The sequence below is a fragment of the Geotrypetes seraphini genome, chromosome 15 (assembly GCF_902459505.1).
Source record: "Geotrypetes seraphini chromosome 15, aGeoSer1.1, whole genome shotgun sequence".
In the NCBI taxonomy this organism is placed as follows: domain Eukaryota; kingdom Metazoa; phylum Chordata; class Amphibia; order Gymnophiona; family Dermophiidae; genus Geotrypetes; species Geotrypetes seraphini.
In genome coordinates, this window is record NC_047098.1 from 60,514,611 (window position 1) to 60,529,166 (window position 14,556).

The following is a 14,556-nucleotide window of genomic DNA, read 5'->3' on the forward strand; positions in this document are numbered from 1 at the left end:
GTACTCCAATATGATTATAAATGCCAGCAAGAGCAAACAAAAAACAAATGTTCATTCAGAGATGGAACTGGAGGCAGATCCATCAGGAATAAGATGCACCCTTCCAGCCAATCAGCCTTTAGCAACAAATCTTGTGCAGCCAATCAACCTACAGGAAGAATAAGTGGTTCCTCTAGGGCAGGGGTAGGCAATTCCAGTCCTCGAGAGCCAGAGCCAGTCAGGTTTTCAGGATATCCACAATAAATATGCATGAGATAGATTTGCATCTCAAGGAGGCAGTGCATGCAAATCCATCTCATGCATATTCACTGTGGATATCCTGAAAACCTGCCCTGGCTCCAGCTCTCGAGGACTGGAATTGCCTACCCCTGCTCTAGGGCAGTGTCTCGCCAACATTTTGACGCCACAGCATATTAAACTCGGTGCCTCAGCTGGAGAATGCATGGACGTCTATACCATACGTTGATGTCTGTGCATTCAAGGAGGCCCTCCAGCTGTGGCCCTGAGCTTATTCTTATGCTGGTAAGGGTTACTGAAGGGGGAGAGGAGGCGAGATACAAGCAGACAGCCTATAGGACGTGCCTCGCGCCACGAGAGGCACGTCCTGTAAGCAGTCAGCCAGCACTGGTGCCTCCTCATCGGCGTCTCGCGGCCCACCTGCAATCTGGCACAGCACATAGTTTGTGATACACTGTTCTAGGGCCAATGTCTTGGCTCTCTGACTCATTTTCAAATTTTTTTTTTTGTAATAATAAAAAGAACAAATTAACACATGGCGTTCTTTGGTATTTTTGTGCTTTTTAATCTTCATTTAAAGAAAAATTCAGTATGTAGCAAAGGTCAGGAGACTATTGTTGTCCATCTTTTTAAAATAATACCTACCCCAGCTTCTTCTAGGTCATTAGACAAAAGAGACCCAAGTTGCGTCAGAGTGTCATTCGGTAAAGTGAAGTTAAAATAATTCCTCCTCCTCCTTAGCCAAAGCCAGAAGGATGGCCTTGGGTGCATTCTCAAAGAGCGCAGCTCGGTTCTGCTGCTCTCCTTTCTTTACCCAGTGCCCATAGATGCGGAAGGCGCAGGCGTCAATCAGCTTGCGGATAGGCTTCAGGGCGTAGGGGTCTCGGATCACAATCTCCTTAGTAACAGGCTTCACTCGCCGGTAGTATTGGTAAATGCGCACGGAGGCCAGCACAGTCAGACAGATCACCTGAAACGAGAGAGGAAAGCCCATGGAGTGCAGGCTTAACTGGATTCAAAATGGCTCCCGACTAGTATTTGATTCATTTATTTTCTGCTTAAGAAAAGATAGGGTTGTTTTGTTTTAAATTTATATTGCTACAACAATGATGTCACGGCTTTCTCAGGACTGGTTTTCATTCATGCACACAATGGTGTCAGTGAGCAACAAGTTGGGTTTTTTGCAGGGGACAGTTTTGCTGCTAATTTAAAAATTGCAAGAGCTGTACTCATTGCCTTGTTTGCTCAAAATTAACAACCTGTTCACTCATGGCACTTTACCTTTCCTAATAATTCTTAGGTCATCTTCCATATATATATATATATTTGTGTGGGTGTGTTTTTATCCCAAATATATTTATTTCCCTTTTATACTGGCTGGAGATAAAAGATGTTCAAAACCCATGTTGTTTTAATCATTTCCATAATAAATGTACAGGTCTCCTTAATCCCTTATTTGTCCCGTTTGTCTGTCTTGAATTGATTGTAATATAGTGTTGCTTACGTATAAGGAGAAATTAGGTCCTTTCCTGCTAATTTTCTTTCTTTTAGTCCCTCCAGACCGGCACAGAAATGGCTAGGTTTACACTCCTCTGCCAGCAGGTGGAGAATGAGACACTAACTTTTGACATCAGTACCGAGTATCTAGTAATTGAGGGGCCCTTTCACTAAAGATTAGCTTAGCTTAGCTTATGATAACAGGATTAGCGCACACTAAAATTTTTTTTAGGATCTAGCATACTAAACAGAGCAAATGTTTTATGCAGCATGTTATAATTGAAATTATAAATTGAAAAAACCAACAAAAAAAAATTAAATTTGAGTTATTTATTTTAAGTTCTTTAAGCTACGCATGGGACATTGTAACAACGGTGAAACTAAAGTAGATAGAATTGCTAATCAATACGACGGATGTGATTGCAACTTAATTCAAAACCCAGCTCGATTGTCAACAAGCAAACGCGCATTTCATCATCCATCATCTGCAGTCTTTTTTTTTTTTTTTTCAATTTAATTTCTCTCAGGGCTGAAAAATCCAAGTTCGCAAAGATAAGAAGATGCAAACGATAACAAAGCCTCGATTGCTTTGTTGCTCAAGTTAGGATAACTACTACATAAACAATAAGACTATTTGTTCATTTCTCTTCTCCTTGTAATTGTGGTAGATTCAGGGGCAATGTTAGGAAGTTCTACTTTACGGAGAGGGTGGTGGATGCCTGGAATGCGCTCCCGAGAGAGGTGATGGAGAGGAAAACTGTGACGGAGTTCAAAGAAGCGTGGGATGAACACAGAGGATCTAGAATCAGAAAATAAGATTAAATATTGAACTAAGGCCAGTACTGGGCAGACTTGCACGGTCTGTGTCTGTGTATGGCTGTTTGCTGGGGGATGGGCAGGGGAGGGCTTCAATGGCTGGGAGGGTGTAGATGGGCTGGAGTAAGTCTTAACAGAGATTTCGGCAGTTGGAACCCAAGCACAGTACCGGGTAGAGCTTTGGATTCTCGCCCAGAAATAGCTAAGAAGAAAAAAAAAAATAAAAAATTTGAATTGAATCAGGTTGGGCAGACTGGATGGACCATTCGGGTCTTTATCTGCCGTCATCTACTATGTTACTATGTTGAACTTTGTCTTTTCAGAAAGGTCTTAACGTGTTAAGCTTCGGGGATTTAGGGGGAGGGTTTTCTGGTTTTGGTGGTGTGTAATGCTTTGCTCTCTTATTGTAAGTGAGATGGGTGCATTGCAGAATTCCCGTTCACTGTCATGTGGTGGTTCTTGAATTGATGTCTATGTATGGTTTGCTGTGACTTTCTTAATAAAAATTTCTCAAGTTAAAAAAAATCCCCCCTAAAACTAAAATTACTTGCTGTTTGTTTTCAAGGACCAATCACATCAAAGAATGATGCTTGTCTGGGCGGTTGTATCCTTATGCACGCAGATGCGCATAACATTACCAGACTCTTGCGTATATGATGTACATGTCATCTATTCTAGTGTCTACTTATAAAGGGATTTTTTTTTAAATAAAGTAAAATTCTGGAATCTCTTTAAGGCACACCACTGTGCCGTGGCACACAGTTTGAACAACACTACACTAAATACTAAAACTCAGAGAGTATAAAGTACGCTTCTTAGCAATTTGCATACGCTAATGTCCATTAGTGCATGCTACGCTTTAGTAAAAAAAAAAAAAAAAAAGGACCTACAGGAGTGGTTGAATGTAGGGCCGCCCTGAGGGCTGTGTGGCCCAAAGGGTCATAAGGGAGACAGGGGCACAGAAGTTGGTCCCATCCATTATCTTCCCTGCTGTGGTTATGGTGCAGTCGGCGGGGTGGGGGACACAAATTGATGTGGCACACAGGATCTGATTCTGGCTCAGGAGGTCCCTGGTTCAACGATCCTTGAGAACCGGTTCAGCTAGATCTATTTCTGTACTATTTTTATCAGGAGAATCAGCTTTGCATATTGTGACTGTGAAGCCGGAGTTTTACATGCTTTATAATAATCTCATCGTGCCATACCATGAGTAACCAAGTCTAAAAACATATAGATAATTGTAGCAGTGTTTTAAAATATATCTGGGGGATTTTTCTCACAGAAGAAAAGAAAAAAAAATTCATTAACTTAAGAAAATCAGTAGTTACAGGTGGATGAGAGATATTTATTCTTTTGAGGCTGTTAAACTATTTTCTCTCCCTAGATGTTTAAGACACACAAAGCTGGATAAGTAGGAAGGTTCTTGAAAAACATATTTTACAGACTAATACCTTATTGTAAACTTACAAGGAAATCTAAGGTGAAATACACCTCCTATCTCGGTTACTGCAGGTCTCAAAATCAAAAACTGCCGCCTCCTTTTTTGGGTTTCCTTTGAAACATCTGGAAAAATCACTCAAGTTAATCTTGGATCCTATATTCTTTTGTTTGAGGACTTGAGATAGATTAAGAATTGATTAATTTCTAGTTTAAGATTTTATTCCTGTATTTTGAATTGTTTGATTTCCTGTATAAGCTATGCTGCTGATAATTTCAAATTATAATTGTCTTATTCTATCTTTTTGTACAAGGATAATAATGCTTGGTATAAATTGTTGAAAAAATAAATAAATAATTATATATATAAAATATATTTGGGGGGAAGGAAAAAAAAACCCAATTAGAAATGAGTTCTGAGACAAGCCTGGGAGTATTAGGAGTACCTTGAATTTTCTGTAAGGGCTGAAGTGACGTACTTCCTCCACCACATATTGTTGAAAGAAGGGGTGAGCCAGCGCCTCCTCAGCTGTGTACCTCCTGTCTGGATTTACCACAAGCATCCGGGCAATCTGGAGATAAGGAAATCCAAAAGTTTTTAGGAACCTCACCCTCACGACCATAAATACATACATATTGGTTCTTCTGCTCTGTAGCTTCCTTACTCAGGTTCTGTGCAGATTACACATAAGAGGACTTGGCCAATTCCAAGGAAATATAGTACTATCGACAAAATACATTATTATCAAAATGCATCTTTTTATAGTTGAGGCTAGAAATTATCAGATTATAAAATAACTTACTATAAAACTAATCGACCATAAAAGTCTAATCTTATTTATCAAGAACTTGTAGGAGTACCCTACAAACTTCTGAAATAAAAATGTTTTTGCTGCCTTCCTAAAAATACCATACACTTCCCCCTCCCCATTCGCAGTTTCGGCAATCAAGATTTCACATATTTGCGATTTTTTTGGGGACGGGGAAAAAAAGAAAAAAAGCCCACAGTTTAGCCTTTCCCCCCGGCGTCCCGGCCTTACCTGGTGGTCTAGTGGGCTTTCGGGGCAGGAGCGATCTTCCTACGCTCCTGCCCCGTGTAGATCGCCAATAGAAAATGGCTTTGGGGAGTTCCCGTCGTAGTCTCGAGAGACTACGGGAACTCACCATTCACGGTCCGGCTCTGCCCCTATCCCCCGCGAATCCGGAGGGAGAAGTGTACTTTTTTTGGTTCCCTATCCATAGCCAATATGCATATAATATACACGACAGAAATTCACATCTCTCTCATACATATTCTTTACTACTAAAGGAAGAGAAAGCTATTAACACATTTTTAAACTATAAATATCACATTTTGTTATAAATTTTTTTTTTTATCATTCAATATAATAATTCAAAACAATATTATACTAAGCAATACCCCCCACTCATTCACTCTCATTCATACTACAAAACCCCTTTAGTGACCATAATAATATTAAATTGATTAAAGCTATTTGAAATTTTGAAAAATCTTGTTGAATAGTCAGGTTATGCATATTCTTTAGGGATATCAGGAAACCCCAACTGGCCTGTGAACCTGTAGGATAGGTTTGAATATCTTTGTGCTATATGGTATTCTACAAGCTTAGCTCACAACCCCCATAATGCACAGCTGCAAGGGGTGTACACATGTGGGTGGGGCATAGGCAGGTCCCACACTTAGATGCATGACAGTACTCTTAAGTTACACACGAAAGTGCAACACTAGCTCACATTTATGCCTGCCTTTTATATGGTATAAGTGATTAGTGCCTAAATGTGAGTGCACAAAAGCCGACTTAACACTATATTTCATAATGGAATCCGAGTGTCCAAATCCTGTTAGAGAAATTGCACTCGGAGCCCTGAATTTCTGCATCCAAATTTGGGAGACCATTATAGAACTACCTCCATAACGTCCATCTGCCCATCCAGGACGCGCTAATGGAAAAACCACTCCTAATTTTTGGTGTGAGATATAAAATTTTCATAGCATCATTCTTTCGGGCCTCACTCTTTTTCCGATCTTGAGAGACTGCTGGCAAGCTCTCCTAGCCATGACACGTGAGAATTATTGGGGATGGAGAGGACGACTAAAACCCAGATGACCTTGGGTAAATAATAATAAATTAATTTTTCTATACCGCCAACACCCAAAAAGTTCTAGGCGATTCACAGAATAAGAGAACTGGACATTCCAGTGATGATACAAAGCACACAAAAAAGCAGTACAATATTTCAATAGTGAAAAATACAATAAGAAACTATGACATATCATCAATCAAGTAACAAATTTTTTGAACAGATAGGTAGGTCTTAACCAATTATTTAAAGGTGCAATAAGATGCAGATTGTTGAATCAGGTCGTCTAACCATACTTGAACTTTACCTGCTTGATAAGCCAAAGATCGATCAAATATTTTTTTACAACGGCAATTTTTGGGATTAGGAAAATAAATAAACCAGTACGCCGAGTAGGCCTAGTCGAACAGTACCATTCAAAATGAGAGAGGAGATATAGCGGAGCTAATCCAAATGCCTACCAGATCTTTGACAGTGTCGGATCGGTCATCCCATTCCGGAGAGCCAAACTCGTAATCTCCATTCATGATCAGCCGCAGCATTAGCATTTGCTTTCTGTGCCAGAAGGGAGGGGACCCAGCCAGAAGCGTGTACATGATGACACCGGAGCTCCACCTGCATTTCAGAAATGAAAAAAAGACATTTTTATCATTTGGTTTTGTGTTATTTGCCGATCCAAAAGTTTTACTCTAGGTATTGTTTTCTTACAGAATTTCAAATCAATTGCACCGCTGATAACAGAAATTATGCCGAAACTAGTCCATCCTTGGTTAAAATCAAACATGGCCATGTTTTATGATTTGATATCTTTGTTCATTTACCCCACTCCACCCCCTTTTACGAATCCACGTTAGGCTTATTTATCACCAGCCACGGTGGTATGAGCTCCGACACGGCTTCGTAAAAGTATAATTAATTAAGCCAGTTGCTTTTTACTTTCAGGATTCATTTTTTTTTTCTCCTCTATATTTTCATTGCCTCTCTATTTCTTGTCTTATTTATAATTCTTTTTTTTTCCAAAAGTATTTTTTCTCTCTCCATTTTATTGATGTGGTAATGTAGCAGGTAACTGGCTAAAGCATATGAAATGTCAAATTATATGATGTTTAAAGGGCCTGCTTTTAGAGATCTTTTTGATTTGAAATATTATTATTGGAAAAAGAAGCAAACAGACAGAGTGAATGCATACACATCTTATGGGTTTGAAGGTTTTAATATATAAATTTGAGCTATTTATCTTGTTGTATTTTGTTTGATTCTGATTGTTATGCTCAATAAAATATATTTAAAAATAAAAAAATACAACAACAGTGCCAAGAAAAAAAGGCAACACAGCCCAGAGATCGATACAGCTACAAAGGAGCAAAAGAAAACAGGCATAAATCCCTCCCTTGAAAATATTACATAGTAACATAGTAGATGACAGCAGATAAAGATGCGAATGGTCCATCCAGTCTGCCCAACCCGATTCAATTTAAATTTAAAAAAAAAAAAAAAAAATTTTCTTCATAGCTATTTCTGGGCAAGAATCCAAAGCTCTACCCGGCACTGCGCTTAGGCTCCAACTGCTGAAGTCTCCGTCACAGCTCACTCCAGCCCATCCACACTCTCCCAGCCATTGAAGCCCTCCCCAGCCCATCCTCAACCAAAAGGCCATATACAGACACAGACCATGCAAGTCTTGAATCGGTCCAGCGAATGGCCACACGGATGGTCACGGGGCTCAGGGATCTCCCGTATGAGGAACGGCTGAATAAATTGCAGCTCTACTCCCTAGAGGAACGCAGGGAGAGGGGGGACATGATCGAGACATTCAAGTACCTCACGCGCCGTATCGAGGTGGGGGAGGATATCTTCTTCTTCAAGGAACCCACGTCAACACGAGGGCATCCATGGAAAATCAGGGGAGGGACATTGCATGGCGACACCAGGAAATACTTCTTCACCGAGAGGGTGGTGGATCGATGGAATGGTCTTCCGATGCAGGTGATTGAGGCCAGCAGTGTGCCTGATTTTAAAGCTAAATGGGATCGAAAGGTGGGATCTCTTCGCAAAGGGAGGTAGGGAGGGTCATTGGTGTGGGCAGACTTGATGGGCCTTGGCCCTTATCTGCCGTCACTTTCTATGTTTCTATGTTTCTATGTCTGCCCAGTAATGGCCTTAGTTCTTCAATATTTACTATTATTTTCTGATTCTGATTTTCTGTGTTCATCCCACGCTTCTTTGAACTCAGTCACTGTTTCCCTCTCCACCACCTCTCTCAGGAGAGCATTCCAGGCATCCACCACCCTCTCCGAAAAGTAGAATTTCTTAATATTGCCACGCTCTAAATCAGCACAAAACATAAAAAAGGCATGAAAGAATGGTGGCAAGTCAAATGCGCGCAAGACAAAAGCGCACGGACAAATGCGCGAAGACAAGTGAGCGCAATGATAATTGAGCGAGAAGACAATTGCAGGCAAGACAATTGAGCGGAAGGACAAATCAGCACAACGACAATCACACGCACGTTCACGTTACTATGGTTACGTTAGCTCCTTTTTTACGTGCTCAGAACAGCCCGCCCTCCTTTCGCTAGCATCTTTGTGATTGGTTACGTTTGCTCCTTCTATACTTGCTCAGTTTTTCTTGAAGTAACCAATTTGGAAGAAGGTGCCAAAAATTAATTTGAATTTAGCTTTTTTTTATATACTTTTATAAATATACATATACCAGTATATATATATATATATAAGGAAAAGGAGAGATTTTACATATAAAGTAAAAAGAAAAAAAAAAATCAGGTAATATAATATTACCAATCTGGCAAATAAAGCCCACATTCTAGGAGAGACAATTTTAGGAGAGACGTAGGATCTGAATAAAGAACAATCATTAGTGTAATGTTACATCGTCTACATTAATTGCTAGGCTTTACTTCACTGTATTACTCCTTTTGCCTCAAGAAAAAATTGTAACTGAAAGGGGTAAAAAAAAAAAATAAATATGAATGTTGATCCAACATGATCAAACATTTACAAGGATATCTAAGCTCACTTTTTTTTAAAACAGTAGCTCAAGGTGATAGCAGGAAAGAGTCACAATCGAATTTTGTAACGGAGGTTATGAAAGGTTAAGTGATTTGCCCAACAGCATAAAGAGCACCAGTGGGTCTTGAACCGGGCTTCCCTGGTTGTCAGCCTGGTGCTCTAACCACTAGGCAACTCCTCCGTAACAAAATACAGATTGGCAAAGGAAAATTTGTTTGCTTTAATTGTAATCTTCAATTATCTAATTCTGGGAAGGTTTTTGTTAGAAACATAGAAATAAACATAGAAATAGACGGCAGATAAGGGCCACGGCCCATCTAGTCTGCCCACCTCAATGACCCTCCCTCTACCTTATAGAAATAGACGGCTGTTTCTGGATCTGAAACCAGCATATGTTTACCCATGCAGTAGCGTAGCAAGGGGGAATGCCACCCCCTGCCCTCTTCTCCTTCACCGCCCTCCCCCGCCACATGCATGTCCCTCCTTCCCTCGTATTTCTAATTTTCCCAGCGCGAGCAGCATAAACTTGCTGCCCATATCGTGTCAGTTCTCCTTGACATCGCTTCCTAGGGGCGGAACACGGAAATAAAGTCAGAGAGAGCCGACACCAATGTGGGGAGCAAGTTTGTGATACTGCTCCACCGGGAAAATTAAAGTGGTAGAAGGGGAGGGGAGGGAAAGGAAAGAACACACGGTAGGGGGTGGTCAGGAAGGAGGGGGAGGGCAAGAGGAAGATGGGTGTCAGTGCCCCCACCAAGATGGCGCCTGGGGCGGACCGCCCCCTTCCCCGCTTACTATACCACTGTATCCATGTTAACCTAAGCAAAGTGTGAAGAAGAGTTCATGCATGTCTTGGGATTGTTGATGACCATAGAGAATCAGGCTGTATCTTTTACTGTATTTAACATATTATGTTAGAGTGCCCACCATGTACTAGGATATCCCTTTCCTTGCTGTGTTACAGGGCTTCACTCTAATATTCTTCTGGAATCCGCAACTTTTATTATTAGATGTTGTAAACACCTACATGGCATAAATGCGCATGAGTCAAGTCGCTTTCATTTGAAAGGAAGCTCTGGAATGAGAGGGCATAGGATGAAGTTAAGAGGTGATAGACTCAGGAGCAATTTAAGGAAATACTTTTTTACAGAAAGGGTGGTAGATGCGTGGAACAGTCTCCCAGAAGAGGTGGTGGAGACGGAGACTGTGTATGAATTCAAGAAGGCGCTGGATAGGCACATGGGACCTCTTAGAGAGAGGAAGAGATAATGGTTACTGTGGATGGGCCACTTGGCCTTTATCTGCCAACATGTTCCTATGTAAGTCTTGATAAAGCAAATAGCCATGGTCAAGTCTTTCAGCTAATTAGCTTGCATGGGTATTTTTGGAGAGCTGTAGATTACCATTTACCTGTCCTGTAATATATTCTTATCCTCTAATTAACCCTCAGAAATATGTAATCATTTCTGGACTCCCAGAGTCACCCCAGATCCCATTTTAGAAAAGATTTTGACCAGAGAACAGAAGCAATCTTTGGGCCATAATGGCCTTGAGGTTACTTCTTTCATAAAAGAACAAGGAATAATGGAATACAAGAGATGGACCAAATTGACTTTTACCTGCCATCATTTCTAGGCCAGGGGTGAGCAACCAGTGGCCCATGGGCCAAATGCAGTTCGCTATTCAGTTTTATGCAGCCCATGAGACTGGGACGTAGACACAGAAAACATCATTAACCAGAGTTTTGGCAATTTTAAATATTGTATTTTACAAATATTTTCAGAATAATCACTAAAGCAGTTTGTTTCCATAGTTTTTAGTGACATTTTTACTTATTTACCACAGAGGGTCGCTGGAGTTCTGTACAATTTTGGTTCCAACATTATGTGATGTTGTGCCCCCTAGGGATAGTACTAATATTGAGGCAACCCTGTGCTAGGCTATGATATATATATATATATATTTTTCAGATATCTTTATTGATTTTTATACAATTAACAAGCAAGCAAGCAATATTTTTAACCAAAAAGCCCCTGGGAGAAGAGCTGGCCCAGTGATCCATATGGGAAACCTAGGTTTGGTTTAGAGAGTTGTGCGGGGACAGAAATCCCACCAATCCCCGGCCATCCCCACCAGGATCCTCTCTGTCCCCACCCGTCCCCGCCAGGATCCTCTCCGTCCCCACCCATCCCCGCAAGGAATTACCTCCATCTCCGCCCGTCCCCATAAAAAGCAGCAATTACTTCTGACAGGATCATCAATTCCACAGTTTCTTTTGTGTTTGCGCTGCTGTTTTCCTTGTGGAATCTCTTTAGTGGAACCCTTTTTTTTTGTTTTCTGTTCAGGTAATTAACTTATAAACCCCCTCTTTTACTAAGGCTGACGTGTCCATTATATTATATGGACGAGCCCTGCTTCCAAAGCCTACCATCCCCGTGGGAGTCCCGTTGGCTAGAGGGTGGTCCCTGTGAGAGTCCCGTGGGCCAGAGGGGGGTCCCTATGGGAACCCCGCTGGACCTGCAGGATTCCCATGATCCCCGTTCCCATGCAGACCTCTAGTTTGGTTCCTTATCCAGTCCCTGCACCTCAGGCTGATTAACTTGTAATATAACAGGCCTACCCTCCCCCTTCTCCCAAAAGAAATCTATAGGGTGTCCTCAGAATATGACCCACTGGCTTCTTACATCAACTCAAGTTAAACGTAACTTATTTGGGAAAATATAATAAACACTTGAGTCATCTGTAGAAAGGAGGCAAGACCTCAGACCGTATCATTGTATCTCATGCCAGCCAACGGCCGTTCAGCCAGTACAATTTGTGGTTATAATCATTGTTCCTCCTCGTCCACCTTCACTGCATGTGCAACATTCGCCAATATATTAAATATTGTGCAAGAACAGCAATTTATCTATAAGTTGATAATGTAAACATTGAAAAATTATTGTATATATAAAAACCACTTATCTGAGTGGCAGGGACTGATTTTTGACAGGTCCGTTTCGTCAAAACTTCATCAGAGAATCAGAACACAATTCTTAATACAAAATGGGCCAAAATGCGGCATCTGAAAAGACTTAATCTATCTATGAAAGCACCTAAACAATGGTATTCAAATCCCTAGGATGGTGGTCAGGTACACCAGCGCATATTCCTATGCATAGCGTAGCTGGTTTTAAAAAATGTTTGGACAATTTCTTGGAGGAAAAGTCCATAGTCTGTTATTGAGAAAGACATGGGGAAAGCCACTACTTGCCGTGGCTCGGTAGCAAGGAATGTTGCTACTCTTTGGGTTTTTGCCAGATATTAATGACCTGGATTGGCCACCTTGAGAATGGGCTACTGGACTTGATGGACCATTGGACTGACCCAGTAAGGCTTTCTTATGCTCTTATGTCTTTTCTACTTACATGTCAACTTCCTTCCCATAGCCTGGATGGAATTCGTCCATCGAGCACTGTAAAATCTCAGGAGCCAAGTATCCTGGAGTACCACATATTTCTACAAGAGAAGTAAAGAATGGACTTCTAGAAATTCAGGGGGGGTGAAGTTTGAAGGAGACATGTGAGGAAGTATTATCAAGATCCTATATACATGAAATAAAGGAGAATTTTATATGCTATTTTCCATGCAAATATCATGATAGACCCGTCTGTGGTGGACACCAGTCTACAACTGTTTGTTAGAACTTTCTATTTGAAGAAGTGGAGAAAGAAAGAAATGAGACTGGATTAAGACTTGGTAACAAGTGACTACAAGGCTGCCAATGCTTTGATCTACTAACCAAACATGAAGTGGGATAGGACAACGGTCTTCCCAAATAAAGAAGTAGCCAAAAGGGTCATGCAAAACACTAGTTAATTATGTTCGTATAGACCCAACACAGCACTGTGTTTTGGTGTACGATACACCTGCCTCAGGGGTCAAATATGCACAAATTTGAGCTAAGATGTAATAAAAAAATAAAAAAAAAATAAAAACCACTCATAAAAGGAGACTTTGTGAACCAATAGTGTATACTTACAACACTATTGGTCCACAAAGTCTCCTTTTATGAGTGGTTTTAATTTATTTATTACATCTTTGTGCCAAAACACTATGCTGTGTTGGGTCTATATCTTTATGGATAGACATAATTAACTAGTGTTTTGCATGACCCTTTTGGCCTCTTATTTTTTGGGGGAAGACCATTGTCCCATCCCTCTTTTTTGGGGGTGAAAAAACAAAACAAAGAACAACAAGTACAGCAAAAAAACAGTTCCATCATAACTCTTTGATACAATGCCCAAGAACACATCAACAACTGTACTACAACCCTCCCCACACCGGTAATTCTGGAAGTATCACAATAGCATAACTCAGCTAGACAGAGAGTCCTCTTCGTTCACACCATACAACATATTGAGTCCACTGAGTCTGAAACCTTCCCAATCTATGATGCTTCATAGCAGTTAACTTGGTCATACGGTAGACATAATCTATTTTTTGAACCACTTGATCCTTGGAAGAAATATGCTCCTGATGCCACGCCGCGGCTAAAACCAGACGTGCCGCAGTCATCAAGGAGGCAATGACAGGAGAGAACCTGGCAGGAACTCCAATAGGAGTCAAATTCAACAACGCACAACCCACCTCTTTAACAATTAAAACCCCACAGATAGAAAATACCATGTCCCAGTAAGGACCCACCTTAGGGCACATCCACCAAATATGAACAAATGTCCCCTGAACTCCACAGTTACACCAACAAACATCTGGCAGATTGGAATTAAGCTTGTGGAGGCGCTACGGGGTATAATACCACTGATAGAAGACTTTGTAACCATTTTCCACCATGTTGGTAGCAATGGAAACCCGCAATAATGTACGCAAGATAGATTTCCATTGCCCCTTGATAAATGTGCGCTGTAACAAGTCTCCCAATACTGGTGGGGGGGGGAAGAGGGGGGGTCATGGTGCACCAACAAGTTGTAAAGTCTAAAAATACAGCCCCTCCCACTAGAGGACTCCCAAGCTCTATCCCAGGCCGTGGTATCTTGAAGCAGATCCAGTAGGACTTTTCTGTGAAGAAAATCCACCACCTGATTATATTGAAAAACCTCCAATGCCGTAAGGCCATATTCCTGCTGCATAAGGGATGCAGAGACCCATCTCACTTCTTGTTTGGTTTATGTTCTCATGGAATTGCTCTCTGCTGGACTCTTTTTGTGACTGATCTACTAACCTATGCTACCGAGCCTAAAATGACTGCATTTCTTGAGAGTCTTTTTAAATATTTGACTTTTCAGATTCCCTTTGAAGAGATTTTTACTTCCAGCATACCTGAGGTTCCAGCCTAGATTCCATTATCCCCAGTTCTGTTCCCTGCAAGTCATGAGACACAATCTCAATGTCATTCTACTGACCATAAGGAAGTGTGAGACCCGGGATGAATCAGTCA

The 14,556-nt window shown here is 41.0% G+C and overlaps 2 protein-coding genes across 2 annotated transcripts in view; one reads left to right on the forward strand and one right to left on the reverse strand.

Moving 5' to 3' along the window:
- The window catches only part of SUMF2 (sulfatase modifying factor 2), a 28,651-nt gene extending 26,424 nt beyond the window's left edge, over nucleotides 1-2,227 (forward strand). The window contains exon 10 of the mRNA XM_033922364.1: nucleotides 2,178-2,227. The gene's annotated coding sequence lies outside the window, so the exon portion shown is untranslated. The remainder of the gene's footprint in view (nucleotides 1-2,177) is intronic.
- The window catches only part of PHKG1 (phosphorylase kinase catalytic subunit gamma 1), a 38,472-nt gene continuing 24,702 nt past the window's right edge, over nucleotides 787-14,556 (reverse strand). Inside the window, exons 7-10 of the mRNA XM_033922362.1 lie at nucleotides 12,527-12,617; nucleotides 6,552-6,705; nucleotides 4,434-4,559; nucleotides 787-1,207 (exon numbers count right to left, since the gene is read on the reverse strand). Coding sequence (XP_033778253.1) covers nucleotides 953-1,207; nucleotides 4,434-4,559; nucleotides 6,552-6,705; nucleotides 12,527-12,617 — 626 coding nt within the window. The 3' untranslated portion in view covers nucleotides 787-952. The remainder of the gene's footprint in view (nucleotides 1,208-4,433; nucleotides 4,560-6,551; nucleotides 6,706-12,526; nucleotides 12,618-14,556) is intronic.